Source organism: Octopus bimaculoides, chromosome 16 (assembly GCF_046866305.1).
Source record: "Octopus bimaculoides isolate indiv1 chromosome 16, ASM4686630v1, whole genome shotgun sequence".
Classification (NCBI taxonomy): Eukaryota; Metazoa; Mollusca; class Cephalopoda; order Octopoda; family Octopodidae; genus Octopus; species Octopus bimaculoides.
In genome coordinates, this window is record NC_142943.1 from 15,772,085 (window position 1) to 15,795,637 (window position 23,553).

The following is a 23,553-nucleotide window of genomic DNA, read 5'->3' on the forward strand; positions in this document are numbered from 1 at the left end:
GTAGAAGTATATATATATATTATTAGGATTGAATAAAGAGAATTTACTGAGCCAGCTGTTTCAAGAATCATTTTGAGAAGACAGTTAACAGATATCAATATCACAGATGACAATCCTACAATTGTTTATGACTTAATATTTGCCTACATAAGTTGAAGGAAGATGAACCATTAGTTCGTTTTACACAAGGAAACAGTTGGGTCAAGATTGATGAAACTGTAAAATATTAATAAAGGGGAAAATACACATGTCAGTAAAAAAACTTTTTTAATGAAACTAACTTATCTTCTGGATGAGAGCAGCTATCAATCCAGTGAGGGAGGATGTAGCCTGTTGGACCACTGTTCACGTCAAAATAAATGCGATACTTGTTGGAGTGGATTTCAGGACGATCTGTTATTCTAAATACAGACTTGAATCCAATTCCCTTTTGACCTAGCAAGAACAGAAAACATTCAATATAAAGTATAAAAATAAGACATTCACAGAAAATCTTGGATGAATGTTGATTATTGTCATGGAATAAACTTAGCTAATCAATATGAAAAGACCTATGGCAAGATTCAACTGAAAAATAAGAATAAATCTATAGCCTCAATACAGAGGATCTACAGATACCAACATGTGTGTGTAGTTGGTTTTCATTGACTTAAAACTTTAATGGTTACTCAAGTAGTGAGGGAACACCTTTATTGTGGTATGTCTTTGTGGTAGCATATTCAGTTTTAAGATTTAGGGTTTAATACACCATTGTTTTAACATGTACTTTTCCATGCTTGCATGACGGTTACAACTATTATGTGATGCCAAAGCAAGAAGACAATAACATATACACACCAGCCCTAATTCTCGAAAATTTCACCGGTCTCTCTCACTCTCTCAGTTTTGTTAACCACTCGCTTTCCCATGTTGGTTGTTAATTAGTAGCTCACTTTGTCTGTGGCTATGCCACATTGGCTTTAGCTAGGAAATAGGCCAGCCAGTGTTTTGCCATTGGATGTGTGCCCCCCCCCACCCGCCACCTATACCAGAAGTCTTTCTCTTCTAACCTTTACCAGATGTCTTTCTCCTGAGTACCTCTAATGGTTTACTATGCAGAATGCTTCCCCTCCACCTCTATCCCTATCTAGTGTGTATTTCCTGTTGAACATAGTAATTATGAAGCGAATATAATGAAGGTGAAGTGTATGCAGATTAAAGCCTATTTGTATCTTTACAAGATCTGCCAAACGTACATGTGAGGTTTCTTTTCAGAGGCATAATGCTGCTGTCCCCCATCCCAGGATCTTGTCAGCCCACACCTTCCACACCCTCAGAGTTGGCACACTTAATGTTGGCATATTGAAAGTAGGTTTGGTGAGAGTGTTGAGATGCTTGAATGGAGACGTATAGATTTGTGCTGCATTCAAGAAGTAGGGTGGAGAGGAAGTTCTGCTAGGTTCCTCACAGGCAAAGAATATAAGTATCTGAGTAGGGAACACTGATGGGGTTGAGGGTGTTGGTATTCTTCTTGCAGAGAAATGGGTTGATAAGGTAATCAAGGTAGTCAGAGTCTGTGATAGAATACTTAAGCTTAGACTAGTGCTGCAACATAAACCAGCAACCATTATCTAGGCCTATGCTCCTCAGCCAGGGCTACCTGATGAACAGAAAGATGGATTTTTATGACACCCTCTTGCAGACTACCTCGTTGATGAATAATAGGGACCTTCTCTTTATGGCTGGCAACTTCAACGGGCATGTTTGACAACATCCAGGGAGCCTTCATGATGTGCATGGTGGCAACGGATTTGGTTCCTGCAATGAGGAGGGAAAGGGGCTGCTGGAGTTCTGTGATGCAAATGACCTACTCACCTGCCAGTCTGGTGGGTACACTAGTCAGATTGACTACATTCTCACCAGGAAACGAGAAAGATGGTTACTTATAAATGCACCCCACAACAGTGGTTAGTAGTTAGCAACATCAGGGTCAGGGCTAAATTGCTGCCCAGAAGACGACCAGCATGAAAAAGAAGGGTCTGGAAGCTTAAGCATCCTCTAAGTGAACAGAGATTAAAAGACATATTACTTGAAACTTTTGACGAAAAAGAAGAGGATATAGCATCATACATTGTGGAAGACAACTGGAGGTTCCTACAGGCCAACCTGTAGAGGACTAGTGACTGTGCAAAGTCCCCTCTCGACCTAAGGTAACATGGTGTGGAGCAATGTAGTTGACAGGGCCATTAGGGAAAAGAAACAGGCATGGAAGGACTGAAAGTGTGGTGTTAACAGGGAGCTGTATCAGATCTCCAGAAGTGAAGCTAAGAGACATGTTAGCCAGAGGGGAAGCAGATGAGAAAAAAAATTTGCCACTGTTCTGCGTCATGAGGACCAAAGACTTGAAGTGTTTCAGAGGAATTCAAGACAGGCTGCCCCTGGGAGATCCTCTATGCTGATGATCTTGCTCTAATAGCGGAGTCATAACCAAAACTAGAGAAGTTTCAGGTGTGGAAGCAAGGTCTAGAATCAAAGGGCCTTAGAGTTAACCTGGCAAGAACCAAAGTCTCAGTAAGTAGGAAGATGGACAAATCACAAATACCTTCAGCTAGATGGCAGTGAAACATGGGCTGTGACTGCTGAGGACATGCATAGGCTTGAAAGAAATGAATCTGGTATGCTCCGCTGCATGTGTAATGTCAGTATGCATACACAACAGAGTGTAAATGCCCTGAGAGAAAAGTTGGACATAATACGCATGAGATGTGATGTGCAAAAGAGACAATTGTACTGGTAAGGTCAACAGTGGAGGGAACCTGTGGCAGAGGTAAACCCAGGAAAACATGGGATGAGGTGGTGAAGCATGACCTTTGAACATCGGGTCTCACAGAAGCAATGACAAGTGACCGAGACCTTTGGAGATCGTAGTTGTGGTCGATGCCAGTGTCGCATAAGTGGCCCATTTAAAAGCACCCTTTAATCATTGGGCAATATGCCGTGCTTATGAAGACCTGTCGAACAGAGTGAAATTGTAGTCATGGCCAATGTCAGTGTCCCCTGACTGGCTCCCATGCTGGTGGCATGTAAAAAAACACCCACTACACTCTCAGAGTGGTTGGCATTAGGAACAGTATCCAGTCGTAGCAAACTTGTCAAATCAGATTGGTGCCTGGTACAGCCTCCTGGCTTGCCAGTCCTGAGTCAAATTGTCCAACCCAAGCCAGCATGGAAAGCGGACGTTAAACGACGATAACAATGAGGACACATAAATATTGAACAATGAGAGTAAGTACTTAACACCACATTGGTTTCATGTTAAGGAAGCCCTGAATAAATATCTAGCCTATCACATGGTATGTCAGTGTTCATCTCCAAAATAGGTATGAACACCAATGTTCCATGGGATAGGCCCGATAATTGCAAAGAGCTTCCTTAAAATGAAACCAATAGTAGCCTTAATCCACAAATAAAGTGTGTGTGTGTGTGTGTGTGTGTGTGTGTGTGTGTGTGTGTGTGTGTATATACACACACACAATGGGTTTTCAGTTTCCATAGTTCTCCAGGCTATCACAGAGGAATTCAAGACAGGATGCCCCTAGGAGCTCCTCTATGCTGATGACCTTGCACTAATTGCTGAGTCACTATCACAATTATAGGAGAAGTTTCAGGTATGGAAGCAAGGACTAGAATCGAAGGGCCTTAGAGTCAACCTAGCTAAAACCAAAGTCCTCATAAGTAGGAAGGCGGACAAAACACAAACCCCTTCAGGTAGATGGCCCTGCTCGATCTGTAGAAAAGGAGTGGGAAGTAACTCTATAAGATGCACCCAGTGCAAGCTATGGACACATAAGAGGTGCAGCAATATCAAAGGAAGGTTAACTAGGAAGTTAGTTTTTGTTTGCAGCAGATGTTCTGGAGCTATAAATACTGGAAATGTGCAGAAAACAACTTCTGCCACATTCCAGGGAGAAAAACTAGAAGTGGTTGATAGCTTCCGCTATCTTGGTGACCAAATTAGCAGTGGAGGTGGGTGCGCTGAAAGCGTAGCTGCTAGAATTAGAATAGCCTGGGCAAAGTTCAGAGAGCTCTTACCTCTGCTGGCGACAAAGGGTCTCTCTCTCAGAGTAAAAGGCAGATTGTATGACGCATGTGTACGAACAGCCATGCTTCATGGCAGTGAAACATGGGCCGTGACTGTTGAGGACATGCGTAGGCTCGCAAGGAATGAAGCCAGTATGCTCCGATGGATGTGTAATGTCAGTGTGCATACTAGACAGAGTATCAGTACCTTGAGAGAAAAGTTGAACTTACGAAGCATCAGTTGTAGTGTGCAAGAGAGATGACTGCGCTGGTATGGTCATGTAGCGAGAATGGATGAGGATAACTGTGTGAAAAAGTGCCACACCTTGACAGTTGAAATCTAAGGCCCAGCTCGAAAGATTTCATGTGTCGCCCGCACATGAGCCAGTCCGGGGGCACCGGCAACGATCTCGCTCGAAAGATTTCATGTGTCGCCCGCACATGAGCGAGTCCGGGGGCACCGGCAACGATCTCGCTTGAAAGATTTCATGTGTCGCCCGCACATGAGCCAGTCCAGGGTCACTGGCAACGATCTCGCACGAAAGATTTCATGTGTCGCCCGCACATGAGCCAGTCCGGGGTCACTGGCAAACGATCCCGCTCGAAAGATTTCATGTTTTGAGCGGGTTCGTTGCCAGTGCCCCTAGACTGGCTCATGTGCAGGCGACGCCCCTGGGCCGGCTCTTGTGCGGGTGACACATGAGGTTTTTCGAGCGAGATCGTTGCCGGTGCCCCTGGACTGGCTCATGTGCGGCCGACACATGAAACCTTTCGAGCGAGATCGTTGCCAGTGACCCTGGACTGGCTCTTGTGCGGGTGACATGAAATGTTTTGAGCGGGATCGTTGCCAGTGCCCTTGGACTGGCTCATGTGCGGGCGACACATGAAATCTATCGAGTGAGATCGTTGCCGGTACCCCTGGGCCGGCTCTTGTGCGGGTGACACGAGGTTTTACGAGCGAGATCGTTGCCGGTGCTCCTGGGCTGGCTCGTGTGCAGGCGACACATGGAATCTTTCGGACGGGATTGTTGCCAGTGCCCCTGGGCTGGCTCTTGTGCGGATGACACATGAAATGTTTTGAGCGAGATCATTGCCAGTGCCCCTGCCCTGGACTGGCTCTTGTGCTGGTGACACATGAAATTTCTTCGAGCGAGATCGTTGCCGGTGCCCCTGAACTGGCTCTTGTGTGGGGTTGATGTGGGAATTTCGAGCGGGATCGTTGCAGGTGCCCCTGGGCTGGCTCTTGTGCGGGTGACACATGAGGTTTCTCGAGCGAGATGAGCGTGGCCGTTGCCAGTACCGCCTGACTGGCCTTCGTGCGGGTGACACGTAAAAGCACCCACTACACTCTCTGAGTGGTTGGCGTTAGGAAGGGCATCCAGCTGTAGAAACTCTGCCAAATTGGATTGGAGCCTGGTGTTGCCATCCGGTTTCACCAGTCCTCAGTCAAATCGTCCAACCTATGCTAGCATGGAAAGCGGACGTTAAACGACGACGATGATGATGATGATGATGATGATCTATTAAATCCACTCACAAGACTTCAGTTGGCCCAGGGCTATAGTAGAAAACGTTTGCCCAAGGATCCACAGTGGAACTGAACTTGAAACCATGTGGTTAGGAAGTAAATTTTTTATCATGCAGTCAAGCCTGTGCCTATATGTTTTGCATTAATGCATATAATATTAATTTTAAAGGAGATTTTGTTGAGGTAGAACTGGCTTCTACATAAGTATATGTATTTACCTGTATAGGTATAAGTATGTAGGTAGAAGTATATAGAAATACATCAACATACACACACAGAAGGTCAATTGTTTAACTAGGTTGGTTTGTGAAATAATAATTATTTAGCACATGACTGATATTACAATCAGATATACTACCATAACAGTCATATGTCCAAACACAAGTTTGAGATTTAATAAAATACTGTTTTTGTAGGACTAAATAGCTTAGACATAAAATATAACAGACTCACCAATATAACCAAATTTGCGTTTTTCCTTGGTACTCTTGCCAACATCACAAATGGCTCGAATATTTTTTTCCTTAAAACCAACCTCATTGTTGAGAATAGTCACTGAACTATCATTTATACAGAATTTCACTGATGGACAGGCTGACGAATCCTTAGAATCAAAGTTATCTGGGTAGGTGTTGTCATCAGCATTTTGGATCAACTCCAACACAAAATGAGAATCTTTACTATACAAATCTTTAGATAATCGATCCAAACTACGTCCCAGTCGTTCTTGTTGCCGATCAATCAATTTCTGACCATCAGCATTAAGTTTAATGCCAAGACCAAATTCTTCTCGACGTATTGTTTCAATCAAAGTCTTCTCTGAGCAGATGTCTTCCTTTTCTTCCTCAGGTAAAGTCTCATCATGCTTATTAGCATCCTTTGTATCAGCATCTTCATTTTCTTCATCAATTATAATAACATCTGTAAAAAGAAAATATTTTTTTCAAAACATTAATTTGATGCATAAAATATTGAACTATCAAGAATAAGGGTAAAGATTTGATATATAATCTTAAAACTGAAAAGGGATAATGTGAAGATAAGAATGGCTTTGTAAACTGGAGAGATCGAGATAGACTGCTTTCACTGTCTTTAGCTAAGTCAAGAGTTTACATATTTCAGTGTGGGTGGACGTTACATTCTTTTGAGAACATGGCAAAAGACAAGAAGGTAGCATATCATCATCATCATCATCGTTGTCGTTTAACGTCCGCTTTCCATGCTAACATGGGTTGGACGATTTGACTGAGGACTGGTGAAACCGGATGGCAACACCAGGCTCCAATCTAAATTTGGCAGAGTTTCTACAGCTGGATGCCCTTCCTAATGCCAACCACTCAGAGAGTGTAGTGGGTGCTTTTATGTGTCACCCGCACGAAGGCCAGTCAGGTGGTACTGGCAACGGCCACGCTCAAAATGGTGCATCTTATGTGCCACCCACACAAGAGCCAGTCCAGGGGCACTGGCAACGATCTCACTTGGCTTGCCAGGTCTTCTCATGCACAGCACATTTCCAAAGGTCTCGGTCAGTAGTCATCGCCTCGGTGAGGCCCAATGTTCGAAGGTCTTGCCTCACAACCTCAGCCCAGGTCTTCCTGGGCCTACCTCTTCCACGGGTTCCTTCAACTGTTAGGGTGGGGCACTTTTTCACGCAGCTATCCTCATCCATCCTCACCACATGTCCATACCAGCGCAATCGTCTCTCTTGCACACCACAACTGATGCTTCTTATGTTCAGCTTTTCTCTCAAGATACTTACACTCTGACGGGTATGCACACTGACATTACACATCCAACGGAGCATACTGGCTTCATTCCTCGCGAGATTACGCATGTCCTCAACAGTCACAGCCCATGTTTCACTGCCATGTAACATGGCTGTTCGTACACATGCGTCATACAGTCTGCCTTTTACTCTGAGTGAGAGTCCCTTTGTCGCCAGCAGAGGTAAGAGCTCTCTAAACTTTGCCCAGGCTATTCTTATTCTAGCAGCTACACTTTCAGCGCACCCACCCCCACTACTAACTTGGTCACCCAGATAGCGGAAGCTATCGACTACCTCTAGTTTTTCTCCCTGGAATGAGATAGAAGTTGTTTCCTGTTTGTTTACAGTGTTTATTGCACCTGAACATCTGCCACATACAAAAACTAACTTCCTAGTTAACCTGCCTTTGATATTGCTGCACCTCTTATGTGTCCATAGCTTACACCGGGTACATCTTATAGAGTTACTACCTACTCCTTTTCTACATACTGAGCAGGGCCAACTACCTGAAGGGGTTTGTGTTTTATCTACTTTCCTACTTATTAGGATTTTGGTTTTAGCTAGGTTGACTCTAAGGCCCTTCGATTCTAGTCCTTGCTTCCACACCTGAAACTTCTCCTCTAGTTCTGATAGTGACTCCGCAATTGGTGCAAGGTCAACAGCATAGAGGAGCTCCCTGGGGCAACCTGTCTTGAATTCCTCTGTGATCGCCTGGAGGACTATGATAAATAGGAGGGGGGCTGAGGACGGAACCTTGGTGGACTCCTACCTCTACTCGGAATTCATTACTGTACTCATTTCCAACCCTCACCTTACTGGCAGCATCTCTGTACATGGCTCGCACAGCTCTCACTAACCATTCTTCTATCTCAAGTTTCCTCATTGACCACCAGATAAGGGATCGGGGGACCCTGTCAAAGGCTTTCTCCATGTCAATGAAAGCCAGGTGCAGAGGTTTATCCTTGGCTAGGTATTTCTCCTGCAGCTGTCTTACTAGAAATATGGCATCAGTGGTGCTTTTACCTGGCACGAACCCAAACTGCATCTCATCTAAATTGATTTGCTCCCTAATTAGTTGGGCTATGACCTTCTCCGTAACTTTCATAACCTGATCTAACAGCTTGATGCCTCTGTAATTAGCATATGTTGGAGGTATTAAATATATACTATTACGATCAGAAATTACTGAACAATAAAGTAATTTCATTTCACTGAAAGATATATGAACGCAAGGATAATAGTATGTTAAACTGTTTGCTTTACAACCCTGTGATTCTGTTTGATCCTACTGCATGGAATATGGGAAAATGTTTTCCTTTATAATCTCTAATGGACATTACTTTGTCTTTGTAAAAGGAATATGACTGACAGAAAATGTGTGGAAGACTTGTGTGCATGTTTATATATTGGTAAAGGATGTAAACATGCTCTTCAAATTACTGCAACCTGCTTACAAATATTCAATTGTTAGTTTTGGTGTCAGAAGTACAGATGAACCACTGATTTGTAATCATTAACTAATGATAATTAATAAACCGTGTTCCAAAAATATAATGAAGTATTAGTTGCTATTGATATATCTAGATCAAGTTTGTCTCTTTAATAAAAATAAAAATCACAATCAAATTTTGGATAAATTGTGAAATGAATAATCACTGCTTAATATCTAACAACAACAACAACAGCAGCAGCAGCAGCAGCAACACTACCACCACCACTGTCATTGTCAATTTTGTAATTTATTCAAAGTTCAGTTATGCTGAAGAAAATGCCAAATAAAAGCATTATTAAGGATGATAGTTTGCATAATACTGTCAAATGCAGAGTAAGGAACAAAGAAAATTGTTCTCCAAAACCCAGTTTTATGTGCAGTGATGAAAATAACTTCCAGGCATCCACTAATGCTTACACTTCAGATCATTTCTCCTCACAGAGAACTTGGTCAGCCGATGCTGTCTCTGATAATGTACCACAGTGTTCCTGTTGTCCTAAAGGTAAGGAAGAAAGGAACTTGGTAAAGCTGTGTTGGAAACACACAGTTTTGAATCTCCAATAACTATCCATCCATACTCATCATACTTCAAGGCACCTAAGAATGTCTTGATACTGCTATATTCATCTTAGAGATGCACTGAGTGAGCTAGGGAAAAGGTAGATATGTTTTCTTTTGTGGAACAGCACAGCTTAGGCTCCTGGATGAGCTGTGAATGAGGAAGAGCCACCCATTTAGGCTACTGTTGATTCCAATTGCCTCGAACAAAATTATTGCATTTTACAAGACTCAGGTGAGTCTTGCATACTTTCATCTAATCAGTTCCACTGTTTGAGCTTAAGTATCTCAATCATTGAGCTTTTCTCAGTAGAGATAGTATGGCTTTCTCTCATTCACTGCACCTTTGAAATTGCAGTCAGTATCTGTATCTCACACGTCCTGGTCTGCTGCTCTCTTTTGAAAATGGTTGCTCCATCTCTAGTAAAATAAGTAGATGGAATTCAAGGCAGTGTGGTACTGGGATGAGGGATGATATAAAGTTTGAATACATGACAGCAGACGATGTCTTGCCAGCCTTATATCTAAAAAGATTCACCAAGCACAAATAACGAATGCTTGGGAAGTAAGAGAGACAGTGAACTTTATGACTCTCTTTTTGCCTCTGTGCCATCCTGCCATAGGGCAAAATAAGTTATTAAGAAAAAATTGTTGAGTCGTATGGAGGAGATGACAAAGGACTGAAAATATTGGCATCTTGCTCATTACAGCAAAAATGGTGTCCTAAAGCCACTCAGATACAGTGTTGCCAACTTAAAATTAGAATTTTATGCTAAATTTCAGTAGAAAAAATGCTAAAGACTAATTATATGAAAAACCTTGATTTTTATTTACATTTTTATTCACTTTCTTTAATTATATTCAGCATTGAGAACTAATTTCTTGAATTTCACTGATTTGATCCGTTTCAGCTGCAGTGCCTAGGTCATGACTTCTGTATACATCCAAGGTCCCAGTCTTGTTAGTTATGTGTTTTGGAATATCAAAGATTTTGCAACATTTGCCATATCTTTTCAGGCCATATTTTATAGACAGTATTATCTAAGCCTAGGAAGATGCATTTTGGTTTTCAATTTTGATTTGATTACACCCATACTATTGAACAACCATTCAACTTCTGCATTTGAGTTTGGCAATGTCAATAGATTAATGACAAAATTTGCAACATCTCTAAAAGGATTTCCTCCAGTAGCATCTTTATATTCCAAGACTTCCAGCCAGAATGCCTCAGTATTAGATATATTTGTCCATTTAACTAAATGAATGCTATTAAACTGAATTTCAATTGAAGCAATTTTTTCTTCATTTAAATGCATTGCTTCTAAGACAGGTAAAATTGGCTCTTTGAAATACTGCAAAATATTCTCTACTGAAAAACATTTGATATTCCTCAGTATATTAATATTTCCTGGCAAACCGTGCTTGAGCTCTTTATAAAGGCAGAGTAAAAATTGTTGTGCTCTTTTGCGAATATTATTTTCTTCGGTGGCTGTTGCAGATTTCTTGATAATCATTTCTGCTATCTTTCTCTCGAATCTGTAGCCAAATTTGGTTTAGGATCCATAAATTTTTCAATAGAAGTATCTGGATCAAGAGGACCAATTCTACATGTTGACAGCACTATCATAAAAGCAATAGATTTGATCAAATTTGAAAGATATTCAAGTGATATTGTTTTGTCAACAGTGTTTGATTCAAACAGGTTATTCACTTCCTGAACATGTTTTAAAATTGTGCTGTAAAGCATTTTTCTTTTGTAGTTGGAAGTGAGTTTGCAATTCAAACCATTGGCTTAAAATTCTATTTACCGCTGGTTCTCTTGACAGCCACCTAGTTCGCGATCTTCCAAGACTCTTTATCATTGATAGGAAGGTAAAGTTGTTTGTAGGCACTTTGTCTTGTTGAAGAATGAGAGGACCATTTATAGGTTTTGGATACTAAAAATTCTAAATTTATGAGCAAGCATTCAGCACAAGGGTGGGATACTGCCAACTGTAAAGAATGACATACACATCTATATAGAAGTAATGATGGAACTTCTTTTAATTTCTGGAAAATACCATTGTTGACTCCTATCATTACTCTAGCACTGTTGGTTCCTATAGCCAGTAAATTTTTTATATCTAATTTCTTTTTCACTAATTCAATTTTTAAGGCATCTACAATGCCCTCTGCATCACATGTTTCTAAAGATACCTTTTTTGAGAGTGTCACTATAATATATGATAACGATTCCTAACAACTTGTTTATCGATATATCATTGGATTCATCTAATAATAGGCTAAATTTTCTATCTCCCATATCAGAAATCAAATATCCCCCCCAAAAAAATGGAGGTAGAACATTTCTCACAATATTTGCACATTTTATACAATGCAACTTCACTTTGGATATAATATCACTATCGGACATATAATTCTTACATAACTCTATTAAGTGATCACAGCTATTAAATGATGAGTGGCAACAAATAAACATTGCTAAATTTGCTTTAAGCATAGATGTCTTATCATTATTGGTTTTAATAAAATTGGTAAGAAGAATCATTTGCTGTGGAATTGATGCCTTATGTTTCTTTGCTTCACAGTGGCTTACTAAAACAGAATATTTTGCCAACATATTACATCTACAATATCTATAATGTGCTTTAGATTGATCACTAGGTACTTCACACAACCACTTAGTAAACGCTGGCATCTTAAGCCATTCCTTTCAGAATTTTTGCTGGTACAACTTGGTATTTTCTTTGCTCATTATAATGTAGTGGGAAGCAAGAAAATAAATTGAATGATTAATAAAAATATAAAATTGAAAACAACAACTTATTAGTTTGCCGCTAACAATTCTTTCATTCGTCATTAACAATTCTTATGTTTGTTGCTTACAAGTTCTTGAGGTGAAGAATATATAAATGGAAAAGTAAAACCTGCAGAAATCCTAAAACTGTGTTCTGATATAAACCTGGGAACATCATATTTCGCTTCCAATCTTACATTTAATATCTATTGGTAAAACCACAAATATAACTACAATACTTGAAAAAAAAAAAGTAGAAACATAAAGGAGGAGACTCAGCCACCCCTGTACTTCTATACAAGATATATAATCTAAAACAAGCATGAAAAAACACAGGCCTATTTTAAAACAAACTGAAAATAAATCAGTCAACCTGTCATGATAAAAACTCATCACTACAGAATAAAGCATTGTTAGGATGAATTTCCATGCTTTCATTCTTTGCAACATATTTACATTATTGTATGGCGAGTTCAGATGCTGACATGAGTTATCTTCTCCCCCTCCCCCCAGCAGCACCACTCTGTATCCAAGCTGGTGGGGGAGCAGGAAAAGTTCATAACTTGATAAACTTTCATTTGAAGTTTCAAGAAAGTGAAAGAAAAATTCAACAATAGCTGATAGCAGTAAAATTTGGCTATAAGAAACATTAACGAATGTAGAAAAGGAGGAAAAAGACGAAAAAAGGGTAACTATTGTGGATATGTCATGATCAGAGAAAAATGCTGAAAAAAATGCTAAATAAAATTTTAAACCTGCTATTTTCCCTGCTAAATGCTAGATTCAAAAATTTTCTGCTAAATGCTTAGAAAAAATGCTAGATCTGGCATAAAATATGCTAAATTGGCAACCCTGCTCAGATATGCTTGTACATACAAGGCCATGTTCCCACACCTCTCTCCCTGGCATGTCAGGCAATCCTTTCCCCACCCATGTATGGTACTATGTAGCTACTGTATTCACATGCAAGCAATACAGCACATATTATATGCTATACCCTCCAAATGGTCCCAACCACCTCACTGCAAACTACACCCATTCCTCATTGTTATTATCCACACTATTTCAACCAATCACCTCCTTGCTGTGCCTTCAGCCACTCTGCCATACTCCATTCTAAACATCTCTTAATCTATCATTCTCAATACCTTTCCATATCGTCTATCATGACCCACCTACTATAGCTTTCATATGTATCACTATCTCTACCTCTCCACAGTTCCAACACCTTGTACATTGTTCTCCTACTTTTTGTTCTACTCACCTTCCTGAAACACTCCCATATCTCCAAACTTACTCTTCTGCATACTGGTATTTCCCCTCCATCTTTGTTCATCACTCACTACACTAACCTCTACCTATTTACTCCCTCCTCACACTATTATGAAAGCATCTACTTTCTCATCATCTTTCATGATCCATTATCCTTGTTCTATTTGATGCTCACCTTGTTCCTTGAGAGTTTGCTCTAGTACTTCATCACTACCTTCTTCTTACCTCCTTCAGCCATATTTCCTCTATAGTAAGACAACTGTGCTAGTCTCTGTACATACTTTAACCTTTCAACACCTGGCATACAGCCACAACCTCCATTTTCCTCTCCTAAATATTCCTTCTTAGTAGTGGGAGCTTTTTCCTCCCTTTCCTTCTCCTCCTCCTTTGTTCTTTTTTCTTCAAATTACATGGCAATCTCACTACTGTTGATGTCATGAAAAAAAAGACACCCATGACATTTTGTAAAGTGGCTGGCATTAAAAAGGGCATCCAGCTGTAGAAACCATGCCAAAGATGACATTGGAGCTTGACACACAGCCCTGCAGCTCGCCAGTTCCTGGTCAAACCATCCTACCCATGCCACTATGGAAATGGATGTATGATGATGGTGAAATTAATTTATTTTACCCATGACTGATGTGCAAGGTTCTCACAACATATTTCTTATCTGACATATTTTTCTAAAAACATTGAAAATTTTACAGAAATCTATTTCTTATCTTAAATTTAAAAATTTTTTAACTTTTTACAATATAATTTTGACTATTCAGTTAAGTAAATGAAGTACTCAGAGTTACTTGATCCCGAGTAGATATGCCAAAATATGTTTTGTAGGTCTTTAACATTTTAGCAGATGCTGCGACTATTTTTACACTCCTATTTTGATAAATTAGCCATAGACATAGCAAAATACACTTGCCAGACGCTTGCAGCCTCTTGACAACACTGCTGATAAATGCAGATAGGCCTTTTTACATAGGCAGCTAAAACTAAACTAAGCTGAAGATTTAGAGCTTTGGTATCTATATTACTATTTACATGAAGGGCATGTTCTAGAAAGTTCATGAAATTTTGAGAAAATTCTCAGCACTAAATCTATATGGAAAATCTGGAAAATAGGTAAATTTCAAAATATCATTACTGAGGTCACAAAAGCAAAGTTTGATGAGAATAATAGTCATTTTCTGTAACTTTTAGGCAAATGCAAAAAGGAAGTGACTTACTGTTTAGAGACAAAAATGTAAACATTTTATTACATGGTGTAACTGATGTTTAATACTTGATGATAATGAATACTATTATTTAACTTATTCATTTTACACTGGTTAACCGAGTCTGACTAGTCAACTTTGATTCAGCTGCTATAAGATAACTGGTGTGGAGATGGATCTCAAAACTTATATTCATAGACTAAGAAGAATATGTCAAATGATAATATTGTGTCATGTTCTGAGACAATCACCTCCACTTCATATGTGAATGATTAGCATTAGAAATAACACAACTGTACAAAATTTACAATACAGGGTGTCCACAAAGTCTGGGTACATGGGATTAACACATACTTCAAGAAATTATTATTTCTTATATTTAATTGTTTATGTTATGATTTTATTTACTCTATGTACCCAGACTTTGTGGACACCCTGTATAAAAATATCAACATTTACACACACATATATGATAGCATGGGAAATTTGAAGACATTAAAGAAATTTTTTAAAAACTTGTAAACTAAATATGATTACCAGAATTTTTGTTTAACATAATTTCAGGCAGGACATCATCCAGTTCTTCTGTATTCTGTGTTTCTAGAACCATATTCGGCATTGTTATAATATCATCCTCATCTGAAGATTTTATACTGTCTTCAGTATCTGATTCTATGAGCTCCTCCTACAAAAGAAAAAAAGCAAAACAAAACAAAGCCTTGTGGGTAGTAATATATTCCATCCATAAATATTAAGTTTTTTTTTTTTTTTTGTTGCTTTTAAAACTCATTAATATAGCTCCAAATATCTTCACACTCAGGTGAAAATACTTTGCAATTTAAATATCTATATAATCAGACACCATCAATGATTTATGTTTAATATGAATAGTAAAGGTATGACAAATATAACAAAGTATTCATGTGTTAAGCATAGCTGGGCAAAGTGTCAAGTGTTAAGCATAGCTGGGCAATTTTTAACTGAATGCACAAAGGCAACTTGATCTATCTGGTATCAGTGCCATTGCTAGTACTATTTCTCTGATGAATGTATTTAAAAATATAAACTCAAAGTTGTTTATCTAACCTTGGATTATATATCTCAGTGATAGTGTATAATAGAGAAATTCCAAATTTGTTGAAAATGAAAAGACAATAACTATAGAATTAAAGTTGTAAATTTAAAATGATAAAGTGTTATGTCAAAATATATTTCTGTGACCCAGCTTTGCTGAAGATAAAAGTAAATGGTTTCCAAAAATGTTATACTGTATGAAGCTTAAACCAAAAAATATCATTGTACGAGAATGTAGAAATATTTACCTGACTCAGATTTTATTTCTCTAAGGATTATCAAAATAAATCTCTTTACAATTTTCATTTTTAAAATATTTTTAAACTCATAAGTTAACACTGTAAGTAGTATGTAAGTTAGTATAGAAACAAAAATCCATTGAAAACTTGGAGTGAGCAGTGTAATTACGGTTTTGCCATCCTTACTAGCTCTGGTCTAAATTTCTCTCACACTTGAAAAACAAATTTACATATGCATACATAGGTATATAACTGATATTACAGTTGCAAGTAACTAATAACACAGACACAGTAACTTCAAGTCTTACTTAACTGTATTTCAATTGGCTATAAATAGACAATTACTTAAATGTATTCTAAGTGCAACAATTTGGCTAAGTAACAACCAACTGGGCATTATGAATCTATTTTTTGTTGGTCATAACTGTGGCTAATTAGAAAGTTCTTCAACAATTTAACTCTGGAGTCTGCAAAAGCCAATATAAAGTGTTGTTAACTTGACTCCATTAAAGTTACTGCTATAGCCAGCTGATGCTATGTCATTCAGTATCAGAGCACAGCATATAAACTTCTCTCAGACTTATCATACAACAAACACACACCTACATACAGACTGTTACCATTCTTTCACACCAGCAGACAGAGTGTTTGCTGTTCTATCTCATTATTATTATTACTATTCTTTCTCATTGGCAGTGGCAATGTTAAAACCATTCATTCAATTATGTTATCCTAAATCCTGAAAATTCTATCTCCTTCTGTTCTATTTTCGACCAGCCTAGCTTTTGGCCTTTGCTTGTTCTCTTTTCCTCTCTCTCTCTCAGTTCTGTTAACCACTTGCTTCTCCCAACACTTTACCTCTGTTCCCCCCACCCCACCCCATTCTATATAAACTAGCTCATTCAGATTCTCCTACCTCATATTTTAATATCTTGCCACACAGAGTAGAAGACAAGATGTTCAGATAAGCAACTTTGTTTTCCAACCTAGCACTCACCTAAAACCTCTTTTACAGCACAAATTATAATTACTTTAGTATTTCATTTCATTATCCATCTATGTAAACACAATTTCGTCTTCCATGCTGTACATTTAGAGAAAAACTTAAGATCCTTACCGTCAATCCAACTCTCCCTCTTTCTCCCTTCTCCCTCTCTTTCATGCTCATTTATTATTGTTATTCATTCATTTATCTAATTTTGTCACAGTTTGACTGACCAAAAACTGTTGGTTATAGCTCTAGTTAAGAATGCAAATGCTCAATTTTATCTCATTATTATTATCACCATTCTTTCACACTGGCAGCTAAAGTGTTTGCAGATTGTTGAGATGCCTGAACGGAGACATGGTGGAGAGGAAGTTCTGCTAAGTTTCTCACAGGCAAAGAACATAGGTATAAGATATTCTGGGTAGGGAACACTGATAAGGTCAGGAGCGTGGGTATACTTCTTGCAGAGAAACAGGTTAATAAGGTAATCGAAGAAATCAGAGTCTGTGATAGAATACTTAAGCTTAGATTAGTGCTGCAACATGGATTAGCAACCATTCTCTTGGCTTATGTCCCTCAGCCAGGACTACCTGATGAACAGAAAGACCAATTTTATGACACCCTCTTGCAGACTACCTCATTGACGAATGATATGGACCTTCTCTTTGTGGCTGGTGACTTCAATGGTATGTTGGACAACATGCAGAGGGCTTTCATGGCATACATGGTGGCTATGGTTTTGGTTCCCACAATGAGGAGGGAAAGGGGCTGATGGAGTTCTGCGATGCAAATGATCTTATGGTTTGTAATACTAACTTCAGGAAACCTCCCAGTCACCTATTCACCTACTGGTCTGGAACCAGGAAACAGGAAAGATGGCTACTTATAAATGCCAAAACCTTCTCAGGTGAAGAATGCACCCCGCAACATAGATTAGTAGTTAGCAACTTCAGGATCAGGGCTAAATGGATGCCCAAAAAACAACCAGCATGGAAAAGAAGGGTCTGGAAGCTTAAGGATCCTCTAAGTGGACAGAGATTTAGAGATGTATTACGTGAAGCTTTTGACGAAATAGAGGAAGATATAGCATCACATAATGTGGAAGAAACTGGAGGTTCCTACAGGACAACCCGTTGAGGACTACTGACCAGATCTGTAGATGGTGTGAAGTCCCTTCTTGACCCACGGTAACATGGTGGTAGAACAATGTAGTTGACAGGGCCATTAAAGAAAAGAAACAGACATGGAAGAACTGGAGGAACGGTGGTAGCAGGGAATTGTAACAGATTGTCAGAAGGGAAGCTAGGAAACAGGTTTACTTAGCCAGAGGGGAAGCAGATAAAAAATTTGCCAATGTTCTGCGTCATGAGGACCAAAGACTTAAAATGTTTTATGTTGCAAGATAGTGTGTGAGAATCTTGTTGTCATAGGAGAGATAAGTGTCTGCAGGGATGATAGCTCACTTGCATTTAATGAGGCTGCAAAGAGAGAAGTTTGGAGACGCCACTATGAAAGGATGCCAAATGAAGAGAATGAACAAGAGAAAGAGAAGCTGCCAAATGTCAACCCAACAGAGGGATCAGCTATCCAAATTGAGAGTACCTTGGTAGAAAAAGGAATTAAGGGTATGAAGACAGGGAAAGCCCCTGGCCCATCAGGAATCACTGCTGAGATGCTCAAAATATCTGGCAGTGTTGGCTATAGCCTAGTCACCTGTATCATTAACCAGGTGATACATGAAGGAGTCATACCCAATGACTGGTGTAGCAGCACCATAGTCAACTGCTACAAAGGTAAAAGCGAAGCATTAGATATGAATAATTACAGGGATATCAAACTACTGGATCAGGTGATCATGGTCATGGAGAGGGTCATAGCCCAATTAGGGAGAAAGTTACCCTAGATGAGATGCAGTTTGGTTTTGTGCCAGGTAGAATCACCACTGATGCTATATTTCTGGTAAGGCAACTGCAGGAGAAATACCTAGCCAAATATAAACTTCTGTACTTGCCTTATGTTGACATGGAGAAAGTTTTTGGCAGGGTCCCCTAATCTGGTGGTCAATGCGGAAACTAGGGATAGATGAGTGGTTAGTGAGAGCTGTACAAGAAATGTACAGGGATGCTGTCAGTAAGGTGAGGGTAGGCAACGAGTATAGTGAAGAATTCCAGGTAGGGAAGGGGTCCACCAAGGATCAGTCCTCAGTCCCCTCTCATTCATCATAGTTCTCCAGGCAATAACAGAAGTCAAGACAGGATGCCCATAGGAGCTTCTCTATGCTGATGACCTTGCTCTAACAGCTGTGTCACTATCAGAACTAGAGAAGTTTCAGGTGAGGAAGCAAGGTCTAGAATCGAAGACCTCAGAGTCAATCTAGCAAAAACCAAAGTCTTAGTAAGTAGGAAGACAAACAAATTACAAATCCCTTCAGGTAGATGGCCCTGCTCAATCTGTAGAAAAGGTATAGGTAGAAACTCCATAAGATATATCCAGTGTAAGCTATGGATGCATAAGAGGTGAAGCAACATCAAAGGAAGGCTAACTGGGAAGATAGTTTTTGTGTGTGGCAAATGCTCAGGGGCAATAAACACTGAAAATGTGCAGAAAACAGCTTCCGTCACATGCCAGAGGGAAAAACTAGAAGCAGTTGATAGCTTCCGTTACCTAGGTGACTGTCGGTAGCAGGGGTGGTTGCTCTGAAAGTATAGCTGCTAGAATAAGAATAGCCTGGGCAAAGTTCAGAGAACTCCTACTTCTGCTGGTAACAGAGGGCCTCTTGCTCAGAGTGAAAGGTAGATTGTATATGCATGTGTGCGAGCAGCCATACTATATGGCAGTGGAACATAGGCTGTGACTGCTGAGGACATGCGCAATCTTGCAAGAAATGAAACTAGTTTGCTCCTCTGGATGTGTAATGTCAGTGTGCATACACAACAGAGTGTAAGCACCCTGAGAGAAAAGTTGAACATGAGAAGCATCAGATGTGGTGTGCAAGAGAGAGACTATGCTGGTATGGTCATGTGTTGCATATGGATGAGGACAGTTGTGTGAAGAAGTTCACACCCTAGCAGTAGAGGGAACCTGTGGAAGAGGTAGACCCAGGAAAACCTGGGATGAGGTGGTGAAGCATGACTTTCAAACGTTGGGCCTCATGGAAGTGATGATGAGTGACCAAAACCTTTGGAGATATGCTGTGCTTTAGAAGACCTGACAAGCCAAGTGAGACCGCAACTGTGGCCTATGCCAGTGTGGCATAACCAGCCCATTTAAGAGTACCCTTCAATCATTGGGTAATAAACTGTGCTTGGGAAGACCTGCTGAGTCAAGTGAAATCATTGTCGTGGCTGATGCCGATATCGCCTGACTGGCTCCCATGCCAGTAGCACGTAAAAAGCACCATTTGAGTATGATCATTGCCAGCGCTGCCTGACTGGTTCCCGTGCTGGTGACATGTAAAAAGCACCATTTAAGTATGATTGATGTCAGTACTGCCTGACTGGCTATAGTGCCGGTGGCACATAAAAAGCACCCACTACATTCTTGGAGTGGTTGGCATTAGGAAGGGCATCCAGCTGTAGAAATCTTGCCAGATCAGATTGGAGCTTGGTACAGTCTTCTGGCTTGCCAGTCCTCAGTCAAACTGCCCAACCTATGCCAGCATGGAAAGCGGACATTAAACAATGATGATGATGATGATGACTGTCATATACATGCATGAAAGAACACATCACACACATGCAATAAGGATATATTCATTTCATATTGTTGTTTAAAAGCTTTCCTGTTTTGATTCATCTGTTTACTTTTTTACTCTTTTACTTGTTTCAGTCATTTGACTGTGGCCATGCTGGAGCACCGCCTTTAGTCGAGCAAATCGATCCTAGGACTTATTCTATCGATCTCTTTTGCCGAACCGCTAAGTTACGGGGACGTAAACACACTAGCATCGGTTGTCAAGCGATGTTGGGGGGACAAACACAGACACACAAACACATACGTATATATATATACATATATACGACGGGCTTCTTTCAGTTTCCACCTACCAAATCCACTCACAAGGCTTTGGTCGGCCCGAGGCTATAGTAGAAGACATTTGCCCAAGGTGCCACGCAGTGGGACTGAACCCAGAACCATGTGGTTGGTAAGCAAGCTACTTACTACACAGCCTTCTTTGTAAACATGAACTCCTGCTTTCCAATACATTAGAGATAGACATTTTTCTTTTGTATTTTCTATTGATCTGTCATCATCAATTTTATCTTTTTAATGGAATGAACAGAAATTTTTGAAAGAAACTATGCCATGAAGTCATTTCTTCATCATCCTTCCATTAAAAATTTCCAGTTTGAACAACAAGTACAACTTGGAGACAACTCTGAAGTATGTTAGCCTCGACTGGTTTTGTCTTTCATGCAGAAGGCACACTTGGAAAGTTCCCACTTTCCCTGTTATTCTTTCAATTACTAAACCCTTCAAGGAAATGGCCCTGCTTGATATGTAGAAAAGATCAAGGTTGTAATTCCATGTGGTGCATCTAGTGCAAGCTATGGACACATAAGAGGAGCAATGGAATCACAGGAACTTACTTGTACTTGCAGTGGCATTCACTGTGAGTGGATTGAGCCAGCTCCCAACCCACAAAATTCATCACCACCCTCATGACAACCACATCTGACAACTGTAGTCAAGACAGTAATGGATACCCACTCCTGTTTCCACTGCATAGACATGGGGACCCAATTGTGCTTCATGAACGTTAACAGAGAAAGCAGTTTTTGTGTATGGTAGATGTGCAGATACAATAAACACTAAGAATGTAGAGAAAATAAACTTCTTCTCATGTCCAGACAGATCCCTAGAGATAGCAGATAGTGTCTGTTATGGATGTAACCAAATTAGCAGCGAGGAGGTTGCTCTGAAAGCATAGCTGCTAGAATAAAAACTGGTCATGTAAGGTTCAGAGAGCTATTACTTTTGTTGGTAACAAAAGGTCTCTCCCTCAGAGTGAAAAATATTAGATTGGCAACTAAGTTCCCACTGTTTTTTTAAATTAAAATTTTTTAAAAGGTTTAATAAAAAATAACAACTAATTAATCAATAATGTATTCACCCTTGTTGTTTACAACTTCTTCCCAATGTTCAACAAGATTTTCAATACCTCGTTACTAGAAATCAGCTGATTTCAATTCAACCAACCTCTGAATTCTGCATCAGTATTGAACGAAACTCCGCACATAGCATTTGAAAGAGATCGAAAGAGGTGGAAATCTGTTGGTGCCAAATCAGGAGAGTACGGCTGTTGTGGCAGCACTTCCCAGCCATGCATTTGAATGGCTTCCTTGGTCTTATTGGCGATATGAGGGTGGGCATTGTCGTGCAGCAGAACTCTATGCTGTCGATTAGGTCTTTTCTCTTGAATAGCCATGTTGAGTCGTTCTATCTGTTGAACATAGAGTTCCGCATTGGCCATTTGGTTCCGGTCAAGCAATTCATAATGGATAATCCCTTCCCAGTCCCACTATACGCACAACATCGTTTTACGCAGATGAAGATCTTGTTTCACACACGGTGTCGCTTGTTTACTGGGGCTAAGCCATTCCTTACACTGCTTCATATTGATGTACAGGCACCATTTTTCGTCGCCAGTAATGATTCGTTAAAGAAATCGTTGCTTGTGTCCATGAGTTGAGTGGTAATGAGGAAGGAAAACAGCGAAGATTGTGACTCGATTTTTGTTGTTTTCACTTAAAACATGTGGAACCCATGCACCATACTTCTGAACCTTTCCCATCGAGTGAAGATGCTTCTCTATAGCAGTGTGGGAGCATTCCATTTTCTCTACCAGTTCCCTTGTCGCTTGACGAGAATTTTCGTGCAAAAGTTGGTTTAATCGCTCTTCATCAAACTCAACTGGACGGCCAGAACAATGTGCGTCTTTGAGGTCAAAATTTCCATTTTTGAACTTGGCATACCAATCACTAGCAGTTCTTTCAGCTATGGCATTCTCTCCATACAGAGCACGAATGTCACGAGCAGCTTTTGTGGCCTTAGAACCTTGATTAAAAGAAAAATAAAGGTGTCAAAAATGCTCATTTTTCTTAACTTGACATTCCATTTTAATAATCTGAAAATAAACAAAAATTAACTAGAAAAAAAAAAAAAATTCCAAAATGATTCAAAAATAGAATTCTCGAAAAAAAAAATAGATTCCAAAATTTAAAAAAACGGCGGGAACTTAGTTGCCAACCCAACAGACTGTATAACTGGATGCCATAGAAACCATGCTAAAACAGACAATGGTGCTTGGTGTGGCTCTCTAGTTCACCAACTCCTGTCAAACCATCAAACCCATGCCAGCATGGAAAATGGACATTAAATAATGAGGATGATGATGACGATGAGAACAAAGATGATAACATCTGAGAAAGTTCATAAACAAAAGCTCTACATCAGTCAGTTAGAACCTGGCAAGTACTGGTAAGGCTATGATTTGCTGAAGAGATTTAATATATTGTTGTGACGAGAGTTATGACAGCCCCTTGTGAGAGACAGACTGGTCCAAAT

At 39.8% G+C, this 23,553-nt stretch overlaps 1 protein-coding gene across 1 annotated transcript in view; it reads right to left on the bottom strand.

The window, feature by feature from the left end:
* The window catches only part of LOC106877076 (uncharacterized), a 272,305-nt gene that overhangs the window by 164,161 nt on the left and 84,591 nt on the right, over nt 1-23,553 (bottom strand). Inside the window, exons 9-11 of the mRNA XM_052973794.2 lie at nt 15,223-15,370; nt 6,041-6,508; nt 282-435 (exon numbers count right to left, since the gene is read on the bottom strand). Coding sequence (XP_052829754.1) covers nt 282-435; nt 6,041-6,508; nt 15,223-15,370 — 770 coding nt within the window. The remainder of the gene's footprint in view (nt 1-281; nt 436-6,040; nt 6,509-15,222; nt 15,371-23,553) is intronic.